Source organism: Pelecanus crispus, chromosome 19, assembly GCF_030463565.1.
Source record: "Pelecanus crispus isolate bPelCri1 chromosome 19, bPelCri1.pri, whole genome shotgun sequence".
In the NCBI taxonomy this organism is placed as follows: Eukaryota; Metazoa; Chordata; class Aves; order Pelecaniformes; family Pelecanidae; genus Pelecanus; species Pelecanus crispus.
The window spans coordinates 8,466,607-8,491,904 of record NC_134661.1 but is presented as its reverse complement, the minus strand read 5'-3'; the positions used below and the strand labels follow the sequence as shown (position 1 = coordinate 8,491,904).

The following is a 25,298-nucleotide window of genomic DNA, read 5'->3' as shown; positions in this document are numbered from 1 at the left end:
ACGACAATTTAAAAAAAAAAGAGGACGTGTTTCTGAGATGAAGATAGTTCCATTTTTCATAGAAAAGCTAGCCTCCACCCCAACAACGTACAAGTCTTAGAGAACAAGTTAACGTCTAAAGTGAATCTTAGGCATATGCCAGGTACTTTGGTATCCACATACTGCCGCCAGGAAAAGCACAAAAGAAAAAAAAAAATCTGCAAATTAAGTAATACAGTTCTACTTTCTAGACAGACAGAAGTTCCAGGTTCTTGAAATTTACTGACTGTGTACAAAAAAACAGTATTCACCTTTTCTTTTGGTTTCTGTTTCACAGGGAAAGTTGGACGGGGAGCAATTTTTTTCTGTTTGCTTTGTTCTGTGCCTAGGAAGGGGGGAAAAATTATGAGTATTTCAAGTAACTAACAGCCACCTGTAGAGAAGAAAAGGGAAAAAAAATCAGCTGGGTAACGTGCGATGAATTTTAGATCAGAAATTTTTCCACCCTCTTCTGTGACTGCACCTCTCCAACTACGAGTTGAGCAGTCTCCTCGAGGCATGACCAGGAGAGTTTGCTCTGCTAAAAATCTGAAGCACTCCGGGTGCAAAGCCACAGAAGTCCCGGAGCTGCCTTGTTGGTCACTGTCCATGCTGTTCCATACTACGTGCAACAGCGGACTATGTTTTCGTAGTAAAAAGACTACATTCTTCTCGTTTCACATTCTGACTGTGAACAGTCAACAGACTTAACAGTATTGAAAAAGTACTTCAAGACTGCCAAGACTACGTGACTAAAAATCACAATAAGGATGGCCATCTTCCACCCCACCCCAACACACGCTGTAGTTCAATAAAAAGGAAGCCAGTTCTAAGAAAAAATTCCAAAATAATCTGCTGTAATTTCACCAGATCATTAAGCATTTATCAGTTTTAAAATCCAACAGCTTTTAGCGGTACTGTTACTTAACATGACTCAAACAGATTGAGGATAAACAGTCCCATTTACCTATTTCTGGCTGGGGAGTCTGCTTTTTCTTAGGCTCAGAAGTGGTAAGTTTAGGCGCTTCTTTTTTCAAAGGTCCTGAGCTCGGTGGCTGAGAAGGAGGGAGCTGTACTGGCTGGGACACCTGCTTGCCAGTCTTTCTGGTACCAGATGCAGGGACCTGTTTGGGCTCTGACACTGGAACGGAGGAATTCCCATCCTCATGCTTTTCCTCAACGGGCTTACGGGCAGGTTCACTGCTCTTCTTTACGGCATTGTCTTCTCTCGATACGACAGTCTGAGGAGTTTGTTTCTGTCCAGAGTCCAACTGGTTCTTTCCAGAATGGCTTTCTTTCTTTTCATTTGTCTTTGATTTCTTCTCCTTCTTTTTTGCAGCTAGGAAGAAGAAGCATCGATAAAGCAAGACACATAAAACGGTGTGACTTCGAATGATTTGCTGCTTTTTTAAAATAAGGAAACAGACACTTTGACGTCAGATTTTTGTCACTCTGTTGTACAAAAGAAAAAACAGTACTCAAAAAAGTAAAGCATTTTGCACTTGGCTTATGTTGCAACCTGAGTTCTAATACCTCGGGCCTCTATTCGGACAGAGCAGTAAGCAAAACCCTTCTGCAGTAAAGCAGATTCAGAGCTTAACTGCGCAAAGGAGAAAGCAGACTTTGTATGGCGAAGTTCAGTGAGTTCAAGGCAGCCGCCTGACCGCTGTCACACTAACACGCAGACCTCCAGAGGTCCAGTACCAAGAATGCGGGGAGAGACAAGGAGGCTCCAAGAGACTCATCAGGCCCTGTGTTACTCAGGAGCAGGCAAACCTCTGAGAAATGCTTCTCCTGAAGGGCAGAGGGGAGACTGACCAGCCATCAGCAGCAGCTCCCTACAAAAGGAAGGAAAAACTACAAGTCCAGCGCTGAAAGAGACAGCCACTGCTAGGGAGTACAGGTGCTGCCTGCGCTCGCATCTCTCCTGCAACTTTTACCTGACATCACCAGAACAGGCAGGCTCCCTGCGAACATTTGGCTGCAGACTAACCTTTTATAAGCTCAGTGTAGCCACAATGACAGCACAAAGAGCAACATTTAAGAGATGAAGATTTCTCTCTCGTGCTATACTTGTGCCAAGTCTTTCAGCCTACCTTTAGCTTGCTTCTGGAGATACGCTTTTGAAGGCATCCACTGTAGATTCTGACATTTCCTCATTCTACAAAGAAAGAGCATGTCGTGAAATCAGAAGAAAAATGCAGGCATTAAGAGGGCAGTTTGTAGATATTCAACATGAAAAATTAAAAAAACCCCAAACACAACCAAAAACATTATCAATACACCCACTACCTTTTTCCAAGCAATCTTCCTTCCCTCCATCCCCCTTCAGAGATACCTAAAAGAAACTTCTTATTTTCCTCTGTATTTTCCTTTTGGTTTTCCACACTCTCAAGACAATTTTGAGGCTAATAAAGACGCTTATGTAACAACGCTGCTTCGCTGGTAAATCCCCCATCAATTCCATTTCTTAGATTTGAGAAGCATCAGAGTACTTCCAAGAGCTCTAAGAAACCACACCAAACTCTCTCAACTGCAAGTTTTACATATCCAAACTGAGTCCATTTCAGACAAAACCAGTTACTCCTGGAGTGGAATTGGATTAGGTGACTTTGTAAGCGTTCAAATTTATTTCCTATTTTTCTTATGTTTAGCATATGATGTCTTCTGTAAGTTGGGCTAGGCTTTGGTTCTGCCTTCATTCTTGCAGCAGGACCCATGGTTTCAAAACCTAGCCCGAGGCCTGGGCAAAGCTGCTAAGAGGGAGACTACTTACAGATTGTAGTCTGCAGAGTGTTTTCACGCAAATGAGCACTACACAGCAATTCTCACAGCTATGCTTTGCAAGTAGCTTTCATACCACAACAATCTTTATTGGTGCCCCTTCAAGTTGCTGCCTTTTCAGACAGATTATCTAGTCTGGTAAAACCAATTAGATGCAGCAATTTAAAAAAGCAAGAGGTTCAGGCTAAGTGGTATGTATGAAAAATGACAGGAAAAAATCAAGGAAGAGTGGTATTTCTTAATGACATCCAGAGACATCTTTGTTATATGAAGTGTATATCCACCAGATAAACATCTTATTGAAAACACAAGCTCTTCATAAATGCAATGTGGGACAATAAGAGATAAACATTTACGTATACATTGCCTTCCTTGCAAAAACCCTTACTGCCTAAAGAAAGGCATTGGTCTCACACCAAACACTTGTCAATGCTACGCCAGCTTCACCAAACTGGGGAGAATAAACCAGAAGCAAACTTCAGAAAAAGCACTCTTAACAAGCACGCCTTGAATCAGGATCTTGACTCTTAATTTAAACTATTTACAATCCCCTGCTGTGATCCAGCCTCAGCCCAGGCCAAATTCACTCAAAGCCTGCGCTACAGGGTAAATGTGCTGTTCCCTGTCCCCAGAGCGTGGGTGTGCTTATCCCACTCAGCACAGGGATTACACAATTTCTCAGACACATACTTACTTGCAGCACTGCTTCTTTATATTGCGCCCACCAAACTTGGGTTTGTCTAGACAGTTAGTGCAGACACCACAGTCCTCTGGAACCTGGCAGCCCGAACACTGCCCGCAGCGCCTTGAGCGTCGGCCCTTCTTCACCGGAGGTTCTTGCTGCGCCTTGTTTCTGGTAACCGGCTTAATTGGCTTGATAGGTGGAGCAAGAGGTTCAGCCTCTTCTGAGCCAGCTATTGATGACTTATCTATCAAAAAAAATTTCTCATGTGAATTCATCGATGTCAAAGCAAGTTTCAGGCGCGTCTAATTTGCTAAGGGAATTTATTCTGTTAAGCGTAAGTTCATCCGCAGAGGCACACAAGGGGTGCGTGTGAGTGCGTCTGTATACACACATATGTACGTGCACACATGCATACGTGCACACACCCCTCAAGAGACCAAAAGGTTAGTGCAGAACACAGGTTCATAACAATTACCAACGGTTAAAAGGATTAACCCTGTTGGAGTGGCATTGTAACGGAGAGCCTAGAGCTGTTTAACATACTTTCCCTTGTTAATCACTTGAAGTCCTCATTTTAAGCAGTCAACAAAAGCTGACTTTGTACGAATCCACAAATAAAAACTAAAAATCTTAACTCACCATCGTTCCCCATGGAAGACAGTATCTTCTCCCGTTCTTCCCACGGTAAGGCACTCAGAGTGGGCATGTCATCAGGAAACACTGCTCGCTTGCGGCCCAGCGCAACAGCTGCCCTCCTGCAAACATGTTTTATTCGTGGTCCTCGGACTGACGTTTCTGATGAATCGCTCTCTTGTCCCTAGATTTCAGAACATGAGAACAGACAGTATTCCTAAGAAAGGTACCAAGATGAGGCTGGGAAACATGTAATGGAAACTTCTAAACAACCTAAAAAGAGTTAAATTGTATCTTAGCTTGCACTTTGCAAGAATCGGGATAAAAATAAAGACTCTCAGCCTGCTAAGCCTCGGTTATCCAAGAGAGGATAAACTCAAAAGAACAAGAGGTTTTACTCATTTGGAATTACAAGGTAAGTTTCTACCTGCTACTGGGAAGCAAACTCGCTCATGAAGCCATGTTATCGAGGCACTGATATTGTAAAAATCAGAGTCGACTGGAATTAAGACTACCATTCAGCGCTAACTGATCTGGCAGAAGCCAGAAGTAAATCAAGCTGTTTGATAGCTTTGTAGCTGCTGGCCTTTAAGATGAGGGGCTTGTGTTTACTGAGGTGCTAAAAGAAATGTAGCATTTTAGTGCAATGTTCCATGTTTTCATCATAGGATTCCGAAATGTCTCCTACTAAAAGAACTTCCCCAAACAGGTAATTGTGAGAGCCTGGGCTTCTTCTATACCAGGCCAGACATACAGAAGCATGCACTTCTTCATTCCAGAGACAAAAGCTTGAGAGTTTTCTATTTAAAATATGTGCTAGTGATTTTCAACACTAGTGCCATTAAGGAAAGCAAAAGTTTAAATAAAAAGGAAGTATTCTCTGAAAGTGTATTTCACCTACCTTCCTGGTAGCTAAAAAGGACTGCAGAAAAGGGTAGGTTTGGGGCGGGGGAGCAGGGAGAGGGAAAAAGAGGAAAGCGGTAGGAAGCAGTTCCCCAATCAGATGCAAAATCCCAATGGATTTTATTCCCGCCCATAAGTGACAGATCATCATGTAAAGTGAAAAACAAAAAAAAAAAAAAAAAAAAAAGAGAGAGACCAAGACCAACTTTATCTTCAGAAGTCAGCTTTATGCTCGAGAAGAGCCTACAAGAAACATCGAGGCCAAGAAAGACTACTGCAGTTTGCTGGAACCATGCTTTTAAGAGTGAGTACTACTACTCTAGATGATCACTTTGCTTAGATTTATTCAGAGGAACCTAATAAGCAGCTACGACATACTGATCTCTAAAAATGCACACAGCTCCCCCCTGAGCTGACTGCACAGCAGCTCCCTCTCCCCCTCAGCTTCTGCCGAGGGGTTCTCATTTTCGGATCGTTTGCCATCTGTTGCACTAACAGCTGCTTAGCTCGGCATGTTAATTCTTCACGCTTAGGATACGAAAGCTACTTGAGACTTTCAGCGAGAGTTCAAAATAAGACACACTCTAGCAAAAGAAAAAAAAAAAAAAAACCAACCCCAAACCAAAAACTCAGAAAAAGGAATACCTGTGCCTTTGGCTGATCTGCTTGTTTGAGGGACTTGCTCTTCTCAATCTTGTACAGCTGGGCTTTTGCCTTTTTCAGAAGACTGGCCACCCTCTTGTCAGTCATTGGCAGTTTGTCTGCTTGAGCCAACATGGAGCTGATGGAGGAAGCGGAATGTTTAACGGCGCTTGACGAAGGAGCAGAAAGACGCGGGGCTTTTTCCTTCTCCGAAGACGGCACAGCGGGGCTGTGGTCCAGATCCGATTTGTCTAACCCCCCTCTACCTTTCTTGGACGTTTTGGTTTTGATGGCTGCCGTATCTACCAGAGCAGCAGTGGAAACGTCTGCCGCGGGATCTATTGCCGTAGACTTCTTCCGCCCGGCAGTTTTTTTGGCAGACGATGAGGCTGCAACGTCTTCGCTGACAACTTTTTCTTTGGACATTTTACCTACAGGAAACAAAGCAGAGCTACTCTGAATTTCTGACCCTTTTCTCCTTTTCTCTTTCCTTGACTCCCGTTTGTTCTCCTTTTCTCTCTCTCTGTCTTTCTCTCTGCTCTTGTCCTTCTCCAGGCTTTTGTCAGCGTCTTTATCTTTGGAGAGTTCCTCTGCCGCCCTGTCCTTGTTTCTGCCTCTCTCGGTCTGGGGACTCGACGTGAACCAGGGGAAAAGAGGAGTAGGGCTGCTGGACGAGAAAGGCTCTGCCGGAGTGCTAGTCTGCTTCCTCGGTCTCTGGCTTCTCTCTGCCGATTCCCCAGACTGCGTTAGCGAATGGGAAGGAAAAGTAAAAGTTGAATTTAAGGCACTAGTGGCAAGAGAACTAACAGAAATGCTAGTTAATGAGGAAGAGACAGAAGACTGTGGGGTGAGAGTTGTCAGGTCAGAGGTACTAAGTCTCCCGCTTCTCGTCCTCATGGAGTGCGAAGGAGATCTGGGTTCCGATCGGATGGGGCTAAACACTCTCCTCTTCCGCTTCCGCGAGGAGACACCCGTTGCAGAGGTCCCTGTAGTGGTTCGGCCAACCGAGGAGGACAGAGTTACAGATTCAAAGATCCTGGAGTGGGCCTCGCTCGGCGTGAATCGGGGCGCTCTCAGCAGAGGACTTCTCTTGTGCATATCGAACCTCGTTCCAGAGTGAAGAGAGAACAGACGTGCTGGAGCTGTAGCACCCGGCGTTGAGAAGCCAGACGCAAAGCCAACGTCCTCTGGTGTCAGCGGTGGGGGTCTGAAGTTATCGAATATCGGTTTGCGAATAAGACCCTCTTTGGCATATTTTGCTGATGAGAAGTACTGCGGTTCCGACCTGGAATGCTTCAGGGAGGTCCACCTAAACGTCGGCTCTCGCAGAATCGACTTCCGTTTCTCTTGCATGGGCGCAGCAGAAGCGGGAAGAAAAGGTGAGGCTAACGGTATGGTAGGAGGCATAAGCCAAGGGGTGTGGTCCGAGATGCTGGAAGCAGGCTGCAGTGGTGGGGGGGGCGTGAGCAGAGGGGGAGGTGGAGAGGAGGAGGACTGCTGCTGCGGCACACTTGGTAAGGCTGACAGCTTTTTGGCAGTCCTCTGGCCAAAACTTCTTTCTGTTATCGAAAACCTTCTGTTTCTCCTATCGCCATTACTGTTTTCAGGGGACTGAGAAACAGGCAGTGGTGTGTGAACTTCTGGAGTATTGCTTCGCTCCTCAGAAAGCGTCTGCATCTCCTCGGAGGCCTGGGAGTCCGTAGATGTATCCACGCTGGGGCTACTGGACCGCGAGGAGTCCGAAGACATCTGAGACGAATGCTGAGAAGCAGCGCTGGACTTTTCGCTGGAGCCACAAGACGTGGCACTGAACCTGCTGTTTGGTGTGGATTCTAGTCTGGATATTTTAATAGGAGGATCGTAGTCTTCATCCTCAATGAACCGTTTGGGTGTTTTAATAATCCGGGAAGAGATAGCACTCACAACCGGCATGATGAACTGGCGGATATTTTTGAGCTGGGTTCTCCCCTTCCTGCCCTGCAGTTTGGCTGCTTCTTTCTCAATCTTTTTTTGCGCCCCCTTTTTAGCCCTCTGCAAGAGTTGCTTAGCAATTGCAGCATCCGTCCTTTTGGTGGAAGGTATAATCCTAACGGGCTTAATCCTGCGCGGACTCTGTCTGACAGCAGTCTTTTCTTCTTTCGTAAGAGGTGGCGTGCCATCTTTTTCTTTGCGAATCCTTTGGGGTTTCTCCAGCTGCGAGTTTATGACTAAGGTCGAGGAAGTCTTTAAACGTTCAGAGGACGGCGGCCTACCTCTCCTGCGCACGATCTGAACGCTCTTCCTCCCAATCTGAAGTTTCGCCCCAGGCTTAAATTTAGATTTCAGCGGGGAGAGCTTACTAGTTCTTAATTTCTTGATTTTAGTCGCTTGCTGAAATGTAGTGGATGGTGACCTCTTGATTTTTTTCAGACTCTCTTTTTCTTCTTTACTGCCCTTCTGAATGTCCGATGCGTCCTTTACTTGTGACAATTTGAACTTCACGCTCGTAAGCGTTGGAGGTCTTCCTCGCCTTTTCTCCCCACTCTTCAACTCCTTCTTCTTTACTTTCTCCATGGATGTGGTTTCAGACTTGCTCGAAGGGGAACACACTGATGAAGAGTCTGACAGTACAGCTGAACTTCGGTCAGAACTGCTCCGGGGCCTCCCGCGAGGTTTCCGTGGACTAGACTTAACTGAGAGGGAGGTAGAGAATGCAGAGCACACGTTAAATTTCTCCGAGTGTCGGATCAGCATCACCCAGGTCATGCAAGTATTTACTCAGTATCAACCGCACTGCCCGTACAAGTTGCCAAGACATTTCAGTTAATCCACAAATAAAAATACAGCTTTATCAATACATGTAAAGAGTACCTTCCCAACAAACCTCTTCTCCCATGTAAAATGAAGTAGATAACTTTTTTTAAAACGCGAGCTTGCCTTTTCACAACAACTACATATGCAGTGGCACAAAACCACTATCAACCTCACATTGAGAGGGAACAATAATTCTTAAGGGCGTGTGCCACCTTTCAAACACTTCAAAGATTTTTTTTTTTTTTCTTAAAGCAGATCACAGCTAGCTGAAAGAAAAAAAAAAAAAACAAAACAACCCCAAACCTTCTCTAGTACCATCCATCTGCACTGCCAAGGGATAGGTCATTAGGGCAAGAAGAACGTAGGGGAAAACTTGATACAAGGTAATTTACTAAAAAAGCCCCCCGGTTTTAGCTTTGAAACGCAGTTAGCACTTGGCATTGCACTTGGAACCATCAAGCAGCTGTGCCACACTCGATTACTCACCTCCACCAATGCATTTCAATGCATGCCCACCAAACCCTGCTATTCCAGTTCTGGGTCTTCACACAGCTCTGACAATGTACTTCATTCTTCATTTGAAACACCCTGTTAGCAAGGCTCTCCGCAGCAGAATTTGCTGGCAAGGCCAAGCTGAGCAGATCATTGTGGTGAATGAGCAGAGTGCTGTGGTGAGAGCATTTATTGACAAGCGTCTAAATCAAAGCTGAACTCATTCACTGGCAGACCCATCATGATTTGATCCTACACCGTTGAAAATGCAACAACTTAGCTACGGCTTGTCCTCAAGCTTTCTATAATTGTTTTGTTTCCAAAAAAGTGAAGGTTGCAGTTACAGGTCATAATCAGTCTACTGAAAGATACCGAAATATTCAAACCAGTTTTAGATCCTTACTATTAAAATAATTGCCTCTCCAAAACACTAACACGAAGTTTCAAATACTGGTTTAATCAGTACCACTCTTTTACTCAAACACATTCAAAGATTTTTTACTCAAAGTTACCCTGCTCCTTTAACAGATCAGCTGTAAAGAGTCCAAAACTAACTGAGTCGAATCCAAAGACTAGGGTGGCTTTTACGGTGGATGAGATTTGATGGAACAAACAGGAGAGGCATGGCAAAACCATCACCAAGGAGAATACAAAGTCAATAGCCAACCCTGCGACTTGAACGTACCTGTGGGGGACCTGGTGGGACTTCGTACTTTGACTTCTTCATCTGAACCAAAACCTAAAAACTGTTCATCCTGCAACGAGAAAGTGGACGGAAATTTGAAGATGCGGATATTAACATTACAACGAACTTTACTATGATCAAAGCATGAAAGGATTCTAGAGGGTTGCCCCCCAACCAAGTAACATACTGGCATTTGTGCTTCTAGCAAACAATTGCTAAAAACGAAATACAACTTTTATATATACATATAAAGCAGCTACAGTTTATAGCTATGGAACGATCAAAAAGAGTTATGGGGAAACAAAGGACAAGTACACATGGAAACAAACCCTTAATGCATAAAATCTGCTGCTCATATCACACCACAAAGGTCTGCTCTTACAAGCCATTATTCAAACCACCCTAAGACATACTCTGGCAAAAGAAGTGTTTGCATGTTTATTTTTCTAGTGCAAACGTCAACTAACTTCCTCCAAACTCATTTAAAAGACTCTCTGGATGAGCAGAAGCATCTGAGCTCTATAATTCTGCCTGAGCATCCTGGAGCTTGAGCAAGACCTCAGGGCTCGCTCCGGTCCCTTTCCGACAGCTTCCCTGAGGAAGGGCTTGCCGCCCGCTCCTGCACAACCCGACAGTGACACTTATGGCCTCTGCAAGGAAAACGCACGATTTTGGGGCCTCTTTGAACCCTGCAGAGATCGGCGTGCCTTCAGATGAACCCCATCCCATCAGCTCTATCACGCAACAACCTCCAAGCCTGGCTAAGGAACAAGTTAAAGAGGACTGAAGCTGCTGACGGGAAGCCAGAGTCATCCCTAAGACGCAGGCATCATTCATCCACCCCAAGAGCCGCAGCCTGTCATAGCACTAAATATCTAGAAACACTGCAAACCAGTAAGGTGGCAGAACAGGCTTTCTCTCAGAGGCACCAAAGGTTGTTTCCTCTCCCAACGGTTCCCAGCAAAGCCACCACCAAAAAAGCATTTCTTGTGAAGGGACCACAGCCTTTACTTATAGTTACATTTTGAAGAATAATGAATTAGTAGCCACATAGGTAACATAGTAATGAATTAGTAGCCACGTAGGTAACATTATGGAACGTCAAGGACAATTTTCTTAAAAATTGACTCTTGATTACAGCAAAGGTGGTTTTTGTCGTTGGTTGGGTCTTTTCTAATTCACTTCAGACTTTGCCTTTAGGAGAGATGAAAACCTGACTTCCGCTGTAAAGCTCTTCCCCCTGACAGGGTCGTGACGTTAAAGGCATTCCGTTCACATTAAGACAGGTTTTTCAGGGAGCACGCAAAAACGTCAGTCCTATTCGCCTGCCACCAAAATCTGTAACACATTTTTGGTTTTACGTTGTTCTGGCTTTCCTAGTCCGATTTCACCCCAAGTATTTATGTTTGCCTGTCTTAAGCTTCCTCTGAGCTTTGAAAAGAGATGTCACTTGTTGCTTGCTTCTTTACACTGCCGTGCAATGCGGCCGCATGCTAGAAAGTAACAATGCCATCCCTTTCTCTAACACGTTGAGTCTGCAAAGAGCTTTGAGGAGAGCCAGTACTACAAGAGCCATATCCTGAAAGTAAAAAAGTGCAACACTGTGAATAGGAGAAGGTAAGCTGCGCAAAGAAATAACACCATTTCCTGATGCAGCTTAGGCCTGATAAAAGACTTTGTCAAAACAGTGCATTTTTTCCCCCGCCTTGTGCTTTGTACATTAAATTTCTAATTCATCTGCTTACAGGACAGACCACAAAGAAAGTCTCGGCTACTGAAACCACAGTTGTGTTTTAAAGAAATTAAACCACATGCACTGAGACCCGTACCTGTGTCTACAGGAAAGTCGTGATGTGATAAAAAGCAGCAAGGCTTAAGACAAACTGTTTCTAAAAATTTTCTGCTTGGTTTCTGTTTGAGGAGCCTCAGTATTAAACAATTCAAACAGAGTAAATATTCTGAACAGAGGGTCATTCAAGTTTTCAACACAAATAATGCTCTAGTGAGTCAAATAAAATACACACACACTTAGCCTGCAGTTCATAATCACCGTAAGCAAACGTCACCGCACATTGCTGGGGAGAGGGGAACAGTCCTGCCCTTCCTCACAGCCCCGCTGCCTATCTGCTCTCTGCAGCTGCAGCAGCGATGCCAAGGAAACCGGAAAAAGCAATGATAAAGCAACGTAAAAGAAATAAAATTATGCCAAAACGCATCGTTTCTGCCTGCAGAACCCTGCATCACGCGGAACCCCCGCGAGACCTTCCCCTGAAAGGGAGAAGCTACCACTTCTCAACTTTAATCCCACAGTAGTAAAACCGGAGCGAGAAAGGCCGCGGAAGCGCCCGGCTCGCCGCTCGCCAGCGCGCAGCACTGCGGATCAACGGCCCCGTCACGCCTGCCTGCCGCTCCCCGAGCACGTGGGCTCGCTGCAAGATGTAAACACTGCTGCGCAGGCACTGCCTTCGCTGGGACGCGCGCCCGGGAGAAAGGGTCCCCGGCACCGAGGAAAGGAGAGGCTGTTAACGGAGACAAATTCGGGCTGAAACCGTCTAAATGCTGAGAACGCAAGCAGAAAAATAACCAGCTACCTACAAACAGTCCGGTTGAGAAACACAAAGGGAACAGCCGCTCACCCTGCGTGATTTCTTCCTCCTCAGCCTACCAAAAATTGAGATCTGCAGCACTTTCAAATGCACAATTGTGTGTGTATAACATACACCGGGCATGGAGAAAGCCTAAATAATGCTGACTTTTGTGTGTACAAGCGCATCTCCCCCAAGGAAACAGAACTTAGTGCTGCAAGCAGAAGGGTCTTAAAGCATGTATGCAGCCCCTCATAGGAGAAACCTATAGACTGCTTGGTGAAAAAAGCCATCAGCGATTTCCATCCAAACACCGATTCATTTCCAAGCCTCTCAGCTCCAACTGAACAGCTTCCCGGCACTTCATTCATTTGCTGCGCGAGAACGGCTCCGAGCAAGGGGCAGCTCGCCGGCTGTACTTCCAGAACCGCAACGCTGCGGCCCGAGAAGTGCACCCCAACAAACACAGAGCCCTCGCTACGGCAGTGCCAACGTACTCAGCAAATGCAGAAGATAGCTCTAAGGACTAGTCACATTTCCAACAGACCGCTTAAAACACTAAATAAGTAAACAAATTATTTTCAGGAAGAGTAAGGGAGGCAAAGACTTATTTACAAGATTGAATTAGAGACCATCCCTGCCCAGAGAGGCAAGTAAGTTCAGTGTAATCTAAAATAACACCTTACGCTAAAACCAGTTACCGGCGCCCGACTTACACGTGTATGAAACGCTCGCCATCAGCCAACTACGGCAAAGCTCCGGTAACGAAGGAAAACATGCATCTAACCTTAAATATGCAGTTGCAAATAAAAATAACCTTGAGTATAACAACAAAGTTGCAGGGGGGCTGACTCTCTGCAGTTAGACCTTAGGAACAGAAAAACAAGCATACATTTAAAGTTACGACGTGACAGCTCGGTGTTCAAAGGTGTCAGCGTCACAGGACAGAAGTGTATTTTCTGCTAACTGCTCTTCTGCCCCAGAACAAAACACTGGGCCTGAAGACACACAAGAACCCGTAGTGTGGATTTCTAACGCCCCAGCCGCCCCTCCGCCTTTCTGTGCTCTTCAGGAAAAGAAAGAGGCATGCGACTTTAACATCCCCCAAGGAGTTTGTTCAGATCTGCTCCCCTGCTGCCTGGCCCAGATGATGATTTCCACACAAGCCCATGGTAAAGATGATTGGAGAGATGAGGAAACAACGCATGATTTCTGTGGGAGGAATCCCTGTTCCTGCTATCCCGAAACGTCTATCCCCACCCCAGCTATCACCAAACACTGATGGGTACACCTTCTCTAAAAATATTTGGGGGCTGGGACCGCGAAGCAAATAACAAAACATAACTAACAGTCTTGACTTGCATCGGCCTCCAAGTTCACATGGCTACTATGAACGTTGTCTTCATTTTGTTATTGGGGGTCCTAAAATCCTTATTATTTTATCTGTGGCTACTAAATCAGTACTTTCTGTATTTTTGACAATTGCCTCTCATAATCCACAATTAGAACCCGCATTATTTTTAAACCGATTGCCGTCACCTTGCTTTTCCAATGGGATACATGAATTCTGGCTTTGGCCTCATACCCTGGGAATGACCATTTCTTCTGATTTCCTACCAAGCAGTCACCAGAACTGTCTATGGTAAAAAGACGCCCTCCATAAAATAATTGCTTTGGTTTCATTTACAGCTACAAGTAGCGTGACCAATACGCCATTCATGTTCATTCAGTGACATTCCTGAGTGTTTCGGTGACCTCAAAACAGTCATTTTTGCTACCTGAGAAAGCATCCTTGTAACTTATCAGAGAAGATCGAGAAGGCTGCTAAACACCAGTACGCATTTGCCGGGCTAAACCATCCCATCAGCCATCATATGTCAAAACGCAGTTTTGAGGCAAATTAAGCAGGAACAGCCTCCCTCCAGCTTTTCAGAAGTAACTATAAAGCACGACAGATGGAGAGTGATTAAAAACCATACCAGTTTTGAACGTGACCTCATTTACCTGAGAAAGAATAATGCAACACAAAAAAGGTCACTCGGGATTATAAATAAAAGAATGAGGGAAGGCTTGCCTCATGTGCAAGACACGAAGCCTAACCGAGCAGGCAAGGGAAGACGTCTCAGTGGGCAGCAGAGCTTAGAATCATAGAATCATAGAATCGCTTAGGTTGGAAAAGACCTTTAAGATCATCCAGTCCAACCATTAACCTACACTACCAAGTCCACACTAAACCAATCAAGGGCAGACCAGACTGAACCATGTCCCAAAGTGCCACCTCTGCCCGTTTTTTGAACCCCTCCTGGGCTGGGGACTCCACCACCTCTCTGGGCAGCCTGTTCCAATGCTTGACCACCCTTTCCATAAAGAAATTTTTTCCAATATCCAACCTAAACCTCCCCTGGCGCAGCCTGAGCCCATTTCCTCTCGTCCTATCGCTAACTATGTGGGAGAAGAGACCAACACCCCCCTCCCTGCCCCCTCCTGTCAGGGAGTTGTAGAGAGCGATGAGGTCTCCCCTCAGCCTCCTCTTCTCCAGGCTAAACAATCCCAGTTCCCTCAGCCGCTCCCCACCAGCCCTGTGCTCCAGACCCTGCCCCAGCTCCGCTGCCCTTCTCTGAACACGCTCCAGCACCTCAATGTCTTTCTTGTAGTGAGGGGTCCCAAACTGGACACAGCATTCCAGGTGCGGCCTCACCAGCGCCGAGTACAGGGGGACAATCACCTCCCTGCTCCTGCTGGCCACACTATTCCTGATACAAGCCAGGATGCTGTTGGCCTTCTTGGCCACCTGGGTACACTGCTGGCTCATGTTCAGCCGGCTGTCTACCAACACCCCCAGGTCCTTTTCGGCCAGGCAGCTTTCCAGCCACTCTTCCCCAAGCCTGTAGCGTTGCATGGGGTTGTTGTGACCAAAGTGCAGGACCCGGCACTTGGCCTTGTTGAACCTCACGCAGTTGGCCTCGGCCCAGCGGTCCAGCCTGGCCAGGTCCCTCTGCAGCGCCATCCTACCCTCCAGCAGATTGACACTCCTGCCCAACTTGGTATCATCTGCAAACTTACTGAGGGTGCACTCAATCCCCTCATCCAGATCATCGATAAAGATATTAAACAAGGCTGGCCCCAAAACAGAGCCCTGGGGAACACCGCTCGTGACCGGCCGCCAACTGCACTTAACTCCATTCACCACAACTCTCTGGGCTCGGCCACCCAACCAGTTTTTTTACCCAGCGAAGACTACGCCCATCCAAGCCATGAGCTGCCAGCTTCCCAAGGAGAATATTACGGGAGACGGTGTCAAAAGCTTTGCTAAAGTCCAGGTAAATGACATCCACAGCCTTTCCATCGTCTACCACGCGGGTCACCAGGTCATAAAAGGAGATCAGGTTGGTCAAGCAGGACCTGCCTTTCATGAACCCATGCTGGCTGAGCCTGATCCCCTGGTTGACCTGCACTTGCCTGTTGAGTTCACTCCATATGAACCGCTCCATAATCTTTCCCAGCACTGAGGTCAGGCTGACAAGCCTGTAGTTTCCCGGGTCCTCCTTCCGGCCCTTCTTGTAGATGGGCGTCACATTGGCAAGCCTCCAGTCATCGGGGACCTCCCCTGTTAACCAGGACTGCTGATAGATGATGGAAAGCTTCCACCTATGTCTCCTACTCAAACACGACACTACCTCAACTGGTTTAAAACCTCAAAGTTGTAAGCAGGTGAAGAAAGGCTTTTCCCGAAGTAACCCCGCTACTACATGAACAAAAAAGTTGCAAGCCAATCTCTATTATGATATTCTTGAGCAAAATTACTCTGCAAAGAATTTCCCACTAAAGATCTTGGAGGAAAATCTACCTTCAAGTGAGAAACTATCCTGAAGGTACCGACTGATGTTCCCATCTCTGTCTGAGGAATAAGTGCATAACCCGGACCACTGCGGATCCATCAAGTTGCACGGGACTGTCATCAAAGCTGTCAGAAACACTAAACCAGCAACGCAGCTGTTCCAATGAGCTCTTGGAAAGGTTTATGTAATTTTACAGTAGAGTTATCAGAACAACGCTTTACTTTTCTCTTCTTGTTCACCATCTTGGTTTTGGCCCCAATTATACCACACCTCATCTTCTTGGAAAGAGATAAGCTATTTTTAGAAGCTCATTTCAGAAGCCTGCTTGGTAACTATGGCACAGTATCTAACCGACTCCTCTTCTTTCAGCAGAGTAAACATCCTTGGAGGTTGGCAGTGAGCAACCACGAGATAAATGTCAGGTGCACTCTGCACTCATGTCGGGAGCAGAGTCATCCGGGAGTTCAGGGAGACGCTTCCCAAGTGGTTACTTAAGATGCAACACCACTAATAAGACTTGGGGTTACTGTTGTGTACCGATGCGGCTGAGGGTCCACTCGTCCTTTCATTAGACGAAAGCTCTGAACGGGAGCGATGCACAGACTCTGCTGGGGCTTCGCCTCGAAACAGCACCGATCTACACAGCATGTCCCGAGAGCAAAGAACAGCTCTCGGCTGGGTCACCTCCACAGGACAACCCCCAGAGCAGAACGATGGGAGGATACACCCCTGCGAGCGCGTTGCAGCTATACCCTCGGCAATCAACTACGACAATACAACCGTGATTAGGACTGCAGCGCCCAGAGTCCCTCAGACGACACCTAATTTTAGATTTAGAAAGAGCAAGTTGCTCTTTATGGGGCTGAAGCGCAGAGAGCACCCGTTCTGACAGCGTCACCACACGCACAGGTCAGTCTTGCCAGCCTGCTAGAAGGAAAATGAGAATATCCAGTGTTCGGAGGAAAAAATTCTAGAGCTCGTCGTTAAATAAAAGTAGATATAGATAACAAAGCTGCCCAACACACCAATGCAGCGGGTTGCAAAACTTCAGCCACTTCTGCATGTACGTGGCTATGCTCTAAAGTTGCTGTATCAATGCATTAAAAACACACCTACAGTCGCGGCAAACTCACCTTTCGCTCTTAAAGAAACGTACACTGCCCGGCAAAGCACGAAAGTGTTAAGTCAAACTATGCTTTGTAGCTTGGCTCAGGGGGGAACAGCTCACCCCTCCATGGGAATTTTGTAGTACCCCTTTACCTTAAGGTCCGAGAATTCACTTGCTGTCAGTGCACAAGACTGAACCGAGGGCACTGACCATAAAGAACCGCAATACTCTCAGTAAAACACAAGCTCATCAAAACCCCAAGAGGCTCATGTGGCGTGGCCACCCAGCTAAAAGGGTTTAATTGCCAGAGAAGCATCACATTTGAGTAGTTTGCAAGAACCCACAATTCTTTGCCAAAGTCATCCCCAGTGGCCACCAATGCTGGAGAGAGACGTGAGACGCAGCAGCTCATCAGCGACTCCCTTTGTCTGCCCTTTACCAATGCTTCACTGCAAAACAGCCTGGACTTGCACGCTTGCACACTCCCCCCCCCGGTGGGATGGGGGAGAGAATCAGAAGAGTAAAAGCGAGAAAACTCGTGGGTTGAGATAAAGACAGTTTAATTGGTAAAGTGAAAACTACGCGCGCAAGCAAAGCAAAACAAGGAATTCGTTTGCTGCTTCCCATCAACAGGCAGGTGCTTGGCCATCTCCAGGAAAGCCAGGCTCCATCACGCATAACAGTGATGTGGGCAAACACCATTGTTCCGAATGTCCCTTCCTTCTTCTTCCCCCAGCTTTATATGCTGAGCATAATGTCATACAGTGTGGAATATCCCTTGGGTCAGTTGGGGTCAGCTGTCCCGGCCGTGTCCCCTCCCATCTTCTTATGCACCCCAGCCCGCTCGTTGGTGGGGTGGGGTGAGAAGCAGAAAAGGCCTTGACCCTGTGTAAGCACTGCTCAGCAGTAACGAAAACATCCCTGTGTTATCAATGCTCTTTCCAGCACAAATCCAAAGCATAGCCCTATACCAGCTACTGTGAAGAAAATTAACTCTGTCCCAGCCAAAACCAGCACAAGCGACAAACCTTTGCTCATTTGTGTCCTGAACCGACAAAACAAAGTCCCTCCACCGGAAGGCTCCCTCTGAACGCAGGTTACCCGTGCTTCTGTTCGCTGAAACCAAATACAACCGAAACCTGAACAAATTGCCTCCCTGTCACAGTTTTACTTCACATAAGACAGTGCCTTTTCCCACTTCATTCTCGATGCTTAAAAGCAGTACGGGCAGCAAGCTTTGGCACCGCAGCTGGAAAACCTGCAGCAGGCACGTTGCCTCGCACACGTCCGCAGGTGAAAAGCACCTGTGCGCGCCATTACCCACTCGCTGATGGAATCCATCGGCGCTGTTCCACACACACTCAGTGGGTCAGGAGGATGCAGCCTCGGCAGGGACGCACTCAGAAGCCGGTTAAAAGAGGCCAAGGAGTGACCTACTGCCTCAAAGAGTTACCTGGTCTCTTCCCTCATTTCCTCCAAATGCGGTACAGCAGAAATCTGTAGTTCAGCGCGTTGATGACAATACGGAAGCACGTAGCGAAACACACTGCTGCGAGAGTCTGTCCCATGAGTTTTCCAGCTGAAGGAACTGCAACGTCGAAAAGCCCCTGGAGCAAACTGGTCAGAGCGTGCTGCTGCTGCTTCTGAAACCGTCTTATCTAGCCATCGCCGCCATCAGCGAGACGAGTGACATCACCTTCCATCAAAAGCAGCTTCTCATGGGGAACCCCAAATTCCTTTCCACCAAAAAGCTTCACAGAACCACTGCTCTGAGGGTTTCGAGTACCGTGTAACGCTGACCGAATCGCAGAAATGTGAACTCATCAGGATGGTTAAAACATGTATTTGTATTTTCACGCTTCTGACAAAGGAGGGCTCGAGTCTTCAGAAAGGAGAGAAAGCATGAAGGAGCCCTCCATCTCTTGGGCTGCAACCTGCATCATCCTCACCGTGTGTCTCTTGTTCTACATCAATACCTACATGTGGTTATCTCCCCGTGCACGTGTGGTAATCGTGTTACCAGTAACAGGCAGGGCTGCACATCTTTACTTCATGGATTAAACACCTGGGCAGTTTTACGGTGACCATTCAACGTAACACTAGGAGAGGAAATTTTGAGGCAGACAGAATTTTAATGCCCGTGGAGGAGAGAAATTATCTGTACTTCCAGCTCAGGCGTGACCGTGGCAGCAGTATGGAAGCCACTCCTTCCTCCCAGCACATGGATCTAGTACCATTTCAAAACAAGCCAGCCATTGGTGAACACCTAAGACTCTAACACTTACCTCGTAAAAAATTATGATCCATGTATAATTACAGCAGCGCTACTAGAGACACCATCATCACTGCCACGTTCCATTTCGAACCTCAAGTTTCTGCAACTTTCAAGCTGATACGGATTTATGCAGTAAGCCCTCAACATGCACCCAACACGCTCTCAACTTTTACATCCCAAAGCTTCAATTAAACTTCAGAGATGGGGAAGGAGCTCTGAAGCAACAGGCATAGCAGGCAGTTAGCAACTATACGCAAACTTCTCTTATACCAAATATCGACACAACGAATCAAGAAAACACAACCAAACTTCCCTTGTCACCAAAGCCTCATTCGCATCCAGCAGAAATCCAGCCCGAATGCCACCGTTTTCAACCAGTTATAGCTTTACTGTGCAAAAAGTCCCCCCCAGCTCTTGCGGTGCCAAAATCAAGTATCATAACGTTGCTCCCTTAAAGCGAGCTGGTTTCAAGATAACTCAGCGAAACACCGAGCTGCAGCAGAAGTCAAGGATTCGTACAAAGTTGCCAGAAACCCGGGGAGTGTGCAGTGCGTCCCAGAATTCAGGTACCTTTTAGATGAGAAATAAAATCTGCTACGTTCCACAAAACGGGCAAGGAGACAAGGGAAAGATCGAGCACGATACTTGCTCTGGACTTTTTTGTCACATCAAATTTTGATGGTAGCGCACAATTTCAACAGGTACTTACACAAGTGAAGACTGGAATGCAGCGTGCCACCAAGAGGTCAAGAAAATAAGCATGCAGAGCAGAAGTCATGCATGAAAAGGTAACACAGCTTCTTCCCCTGATTGCCACGGGCTCCTGAACTCAAAGCGACAACTCAGAGTTTAGTCCCGATGCAGAATGCCAACTCAGCCAAAGGCTGTAACTGGCTTGGTTCAGGCTCACACCCTCAACCTTGCAGAAGTGATCGGTGCAGGCATCAGGTGGTTACTCAAAGGACATGGCAAGCCCTAGTAAGCAGGGGTCTTCTGGAAGCCCCCTTCTAGAAGAACACCTCCACCCAAAGTAGGGTACCGCACAGGCACCAGAACTTGCCCGTTTCAGCACCAACGCACAGCCGCCCTCTCCTCTAAGGAGACGACGGGCAGCACCCACAGCCTGATTTCCTAGATGTGCTAGAGCTCTTTTCACGTCCCCCACTCCTGCCCTGCAGAGAAGAGCTTGTCCAAGTGCTTCTGGTGACCGGCAGCAGTGGTGTGGTCTTTGCTATGACTACAATGCATGCAGAATTAAGTCACCGGTCAGAAGAAATAGGCCCTTCAATGCAAAAATGCTTTGTTTCTTGAGCATCACCAAAGGAAAGAAAGCAACTCGGTGAGCCAACTAAACCTGAATACTTGAGAGTATCTGCTCTCCGAGTACGCCCGAGAACGCTAGCGCATGTTGCAAATTCAGAGTGAGGAAAAGCACCCCAGGTCTACCCTGCTGACGAGTGGTCAAGCAAATCTCAACCTACGGACACCAAGCCACCAAGAACTTTCATCGCTACTTTCCACTGTATGTAACGTTACTTGACAGAAGTTTTTAGTAGCCAAATAGAAAAGTGATATCAGAGGTTAAATTCTTAAGATCCAAGAGACTCCGTCTTCATCAGCTGCTAGCACCAAGAACGCATTCAACCTATTTTATTTTAAAGCAAAGGTGCCTTAAAGGCCAAACTCACATCTTTCAGAGATGTTTTAGAGTTCTTTTGAGATGCAAAAAAACACTTTAAGACAATTGGAATAAAACAACAACAACAAAAAAGAGTCCAATGTCATCTTAGAGAAAAAGAAAAGAAACAAAGCAACTCGCCTCCCCCCACATAAAAACCTCCCGAGTTGTTAACTCTGTGGTCAGGTTGGTTAGCCAGATTTCAGTCATTTCTGCCACCGAACTCGCACTCGTGAGATATTAACTTCTTTCAAGTAGACCCGGTAAATTCCATCAAACCTGGTCTACTGCAAACAGAAAAACGAACGAGTACCCTAAGCCACAGCCTTTAAGACCCTGGTATTAAATAAAAGGGATGCCAGCGGGCAGTCCAAGTTAAAACCCAAAGCGCCGTACCAGCGAGGTTGCGAGCGCTTGCATGATCAGCTCTGCACGCGCCAACGCGACCCCCTTCCTCCCCGCACCGCAGCCTGCTGGAGCTGGAACTCTGCAGCCCCGGAATGACTCTAGCTCAGCCGCGAGTGACTAGCTCCACTTCACGGCACCCAACAGAAAACACCCACACCGAGCCGGAAAGACACCAGAAAACTGTGGTTTTATGTGCGTTTTAATAAACTCTGGTATCGCCAGTGATGGAAAAGCAAAGCAACTGCTCTTTAAATGGGCAAAACATAGACAAAGATACGCTCACCCACTCCGCAGCTGACAATCTGCCTGTAGAGGAAGAGAGACGGAACCGGCCTTTCAAAAAAAAAAAAAAAAAAAAAAAAAAAAAAAAAGCATTCTTGCTACAAAGGACCTGGGGAATTTTCTTGCCGGCGCAAGGACGCAGCTAACAAGTGATGCAAAACAAGAATCGGGGGAAAGGAACGTCGCAGCTCGTAGTAAGTAACACACCCCCATCATGTCTTCCCTGTTCTGTCAATAGGTGGGTTGTTGTCAGACTCTTGCTCTGGCTGCCTTTGAAAGGCTTAAAAAAAAAAAAAAAAAAAAAAAGGCAGGAAGAAGAGCAACTCAAAAAAAAAAGAGAGAAAAAAAAAAAGACAGGCAGCGCTCTGGGTGCCAGCGAACCGCGCTGCTCGCACCGGGCCCCGCTGCCCCGGGGTCTGGCTGGGCGTCCAGGGCGGCCACGGGGGAGGCGGGAGGGGCCGAGGCACCCGGGCTCCGGCCCCGCCGAGCCCCGGCCCCGCCGAGCCCCCTCTCCCGGAGAAGGACGCGCTCCCCCGCCGAGCATCCTCCGCAGCGGGGAGAAAGGCGAGCCCGGCCCCGCGGGGAGAGCCGCCGCCGCCGCCTGCCCCCGGCCCCATCCTACCTCCCGGTGGCGGGGAGCGGGCTCCTCAGCCCCGCGGAGGGCGCGGGAGCGGCGGGAGAAGGATAATGGAGGCGGCGGGGAGGACACACCGGCGGCGTGCGCGGGGAGGGAGGGCGCGGAGGCGGAGGGCGGCCGGTACCCACCCGCCGGGCCCCCCCCTCCCCTCCCGCCGACGGCGGCGGCCCGGCGGCGGGGCGCGCCCTTTGTGCGGGGAGCGGGAGCGGCGGCGCGGGCCCCGCGGGCGCGGTAGGTGTGTCCGGGCGGCGCGGGCAGGGGCTGTGCGGGCAGGGGGTGTGCCGCCCGCCGGGGCGGAGCGGGGATGCTGCGGGCCGGGACCCGCGGGCCGCGCCGCGCCCTCCCTCCCTCCCCGCCGCCGCCGCCGTCGTCGTCGTCGTCCGTCCGCGCCCCCCCACCCCCCGCCCCGCCGCCCCTCCTCACCTCTCCGCTGCCCGCCTCGGCGCCGCAGGCCGCGCGGAACCGCCGCAGGTTGATGCCGATGGCGGCCGAGACCTGGAGCGCCGCGTCGAAGCCGGGTCCCACCCCGGCCGCGGGGCCCCCGGAGCCGCCGGAGCCCGGCGCTGCCCCGCCTCCCCCGCTTCCCGCCGCCCCGCCGGAGCACGGGCCGCTGCGCTCCCCCTCGCCCGCCGCCGCCGGCGCCGCCGCCGGTTCGGCGGCTCGCAGGCTCCGCACGGCCGGCACCCGCAGCCGGGACCCCCCCAGCCCTCGGCGGCCCCAGCCGCCGCTGCCGGGCCGGGCAGGGAAGCGCCACCGACCGCTGTGCGCCATCTTTACTGTGAGGCGACGAGCCAGAGAGCGGGGCCGGGCCGCGCCCCGCGCCCTGGATATCCCTTCGCCGGCCGGCAGAGGTCCTGCATAACGGCGGCCTCTATGCGGGTTGCGGGGCCCCGCCATCCCTCCGCCCGGGCGCCTGGGTAAACCATGCGCGACGGGTGCTGGCCCGGCATAACGCTGGGCGATATGCAGGGCCCCGGGCCCGAGCCCCCAGCGCGGCCCGCCGCCCTGGATAGCGCAGCCTTCCGCCGCCGCGCTCCCCGATAACTCGGAGGGCTATGCAGGCGCGGGGCACCTCGCGAGCGGGCCCCGGAACCTGGCTGCCACACAACCGGGCCGCAAGCGGCCCGCATAACCCCGACGGCGATGCCGAGCGAGAGCGCCAGCCGCCGGCGCCCGGGACCGCGCATACGGCATAGGCCGCCCCGCCGGCCCCCTCCATAGCGCCAGGCCGTATGCGGGGCGCGGGGCGCCGCTCGGCGCAGCCCCGGGCCCGGCATGGGACGCGAGGCGCGGGCGGGCGCCCAGCATACCGGCGGCGCGCAGCCAGGGCGCGGGGCGGGCGGCGAGGCGGGAGGGCGGCGGGGCGGGCCCGGCCGGCGGGCAGCGCCCCTCAGCCCCCGACAGGGCGCCCGCGGAGGCCCCACCGGCTCCCCCCACCCGGAGCGGGGGCCGGGGCGCGGGGCCCGCCCGGGAAACCGGGGCGGCCTGGCTCACCAACGAGCCGCTCTCCGCGGCGGGGAGACAACGGCCGCCCAGGTAGGTGCGAAGGGGTAGCGGCGCCGAGGCACCGGTGTCCTCGGCCCTTCCCCTCCGCGCCCCCGGCCGCCTCCTACCTGCTGCCCCTCGCCCCGCGGGCCGGGTCGGGGTCCCGCCCGGTGCCATCTCCGCCAAAGAAGGGAACGGCGATGGCGCTAGGCCAGCAGCTCCCTCTGGTCCCCGGCATCACGCCGCAGGCTCGCCTCCATCTTGTACAGCACAGCAAGAACGGGGTTAACATCCAACAAGTGCCCGCTGTATTCCCTGAGAAGAACACCACTGCAAACGCACAAGCATCAGCTACAAAACCCCTCTGTCTGGGGAACATACGATACCTGTTTCCTTTAGAGCTCATCAGCCGAAGGGAGGGAGCGACCGAGGAGCGGAGAAAGGCTGCGTGCCCCTGACAGAAGTGACCAAACCCTAGCAGTGATGTTACAGAGGACAGAAAAGCTTCTGGAGCCCATTGGGTTACAGGGGCCGCTTCTGCTTATTTCACCCTCCACACGCTGCCGGGGCTCCGCTTTGGGAGCAGGGCTAGGGTGGCTTCTCACGAGGACTTCCAGGGAGGAAAATTAAAATTAGATGGTTTCTGCCTCTCTGGGGAACGTGAAAGGGACTGGAGCGCTTCCAAGCTCTCCCATGCTTTGCTAGTCGAGTTTCATCCAATCCTCCCAAGGAAGCGAGTTTGACAGCCCCCACGACCCAGCGCTGGCGTGCGAGCTGCAGCACCAGGCCCGCTCCTGAGTGCCTGCAAGCATCCGCCCCAGAGAGCGCAGTACACCCAGGCAGGAACAAGTCGCACGGGGCAGGCAGGCCTTTGAGTGGGATCAGGCAGATTTGCTTTCAGGGAGGTTCTTCTGGGGCCAGAAACCTCCTGCGAACCAGGACGACACTTTAAATCCCACGTGTGACCTCTCTCTCTGTCTCTCATTAAGCAGTATGTGCGACAGCCCCCCGCCGAGGGGGCCCGATGGGTTTCCCTCACAGGTATGGATCTGCTGGGTGATGGGATTGTGAAGGCGTGAGCAAAGAGCTCCCGGGGAGGGGCTGGTTTTGGGGCCGTCATTCACCCTTGCCGGCACGTGCACCCGCTGCTCAGCCAGGGCGTCACGTCTCGGCCCCGGTTAGATTCGCTGGTACCCTTTGTGAGAAAGCATCGCCTCCTCAGAGGGGAGCAAGAAATTGCAAAGTCCTCGGCAGCAAAGGGAGCAACAGGAGCACCCAGCACGTCCCAGGAATAAAAAAGGTTTTCCAGGATGGCTCCTGCTTGGCCGTGCCAGGCAGAAATTGTCATCTCCTGGACAGAAATGTC

The 25,298-nt window shown here is 49.8% G+C and overlaps 1 protein-coding gene across 1 annotated transcript in view; it reads right to left on the bottom strand.

Annotated features, from left to right (window-relative positions):
* Positions 1 to 23,218, bottom strand: part of KMT2A (lysine methyltransferase 2A) — a 49,319-nt gene extending 26,101 nt beyond the window's left edge. Inside the window, exons 1-8 of the mRNA XM_075723334.1 lie at positions 22,871 to 23,218; positions 9,636 to 9,705; positions 5,669 to 8,337; positions 4,127 to 4,304; positions 3,497 to 3,731; positions 2,115 to 2,179; positions 986 to 1,357; positions 291 to 364 (exon numbers count right to left, since the gene is read on the bottom strand). Coding sequence (XP_075579449.1) covers positions 291 to 364; positions 986 to 1,357; positions 2,115 to 2,179; positions 3,497 to 3,731; positions 4,127 to 4,304; positions 5,669 to 8,337; positions 9,636 to 9,705; positions 22,871 to 23,218 — 4,011 coding nt within the window. The remainder of the gene's footprint in view (positions 1 to 290; positions 365 to 985; positions 1,358 to 2,114; positions 2,180 to 3,496; positions 3,732 to 4,126; positions 4,305 to 5,668; positions 8,338 to 9,635; positions 9,706 to 22,870) is intronic.
* Positions 23,219 to 25,298: the final 2,080 nt, after the last annotated feature.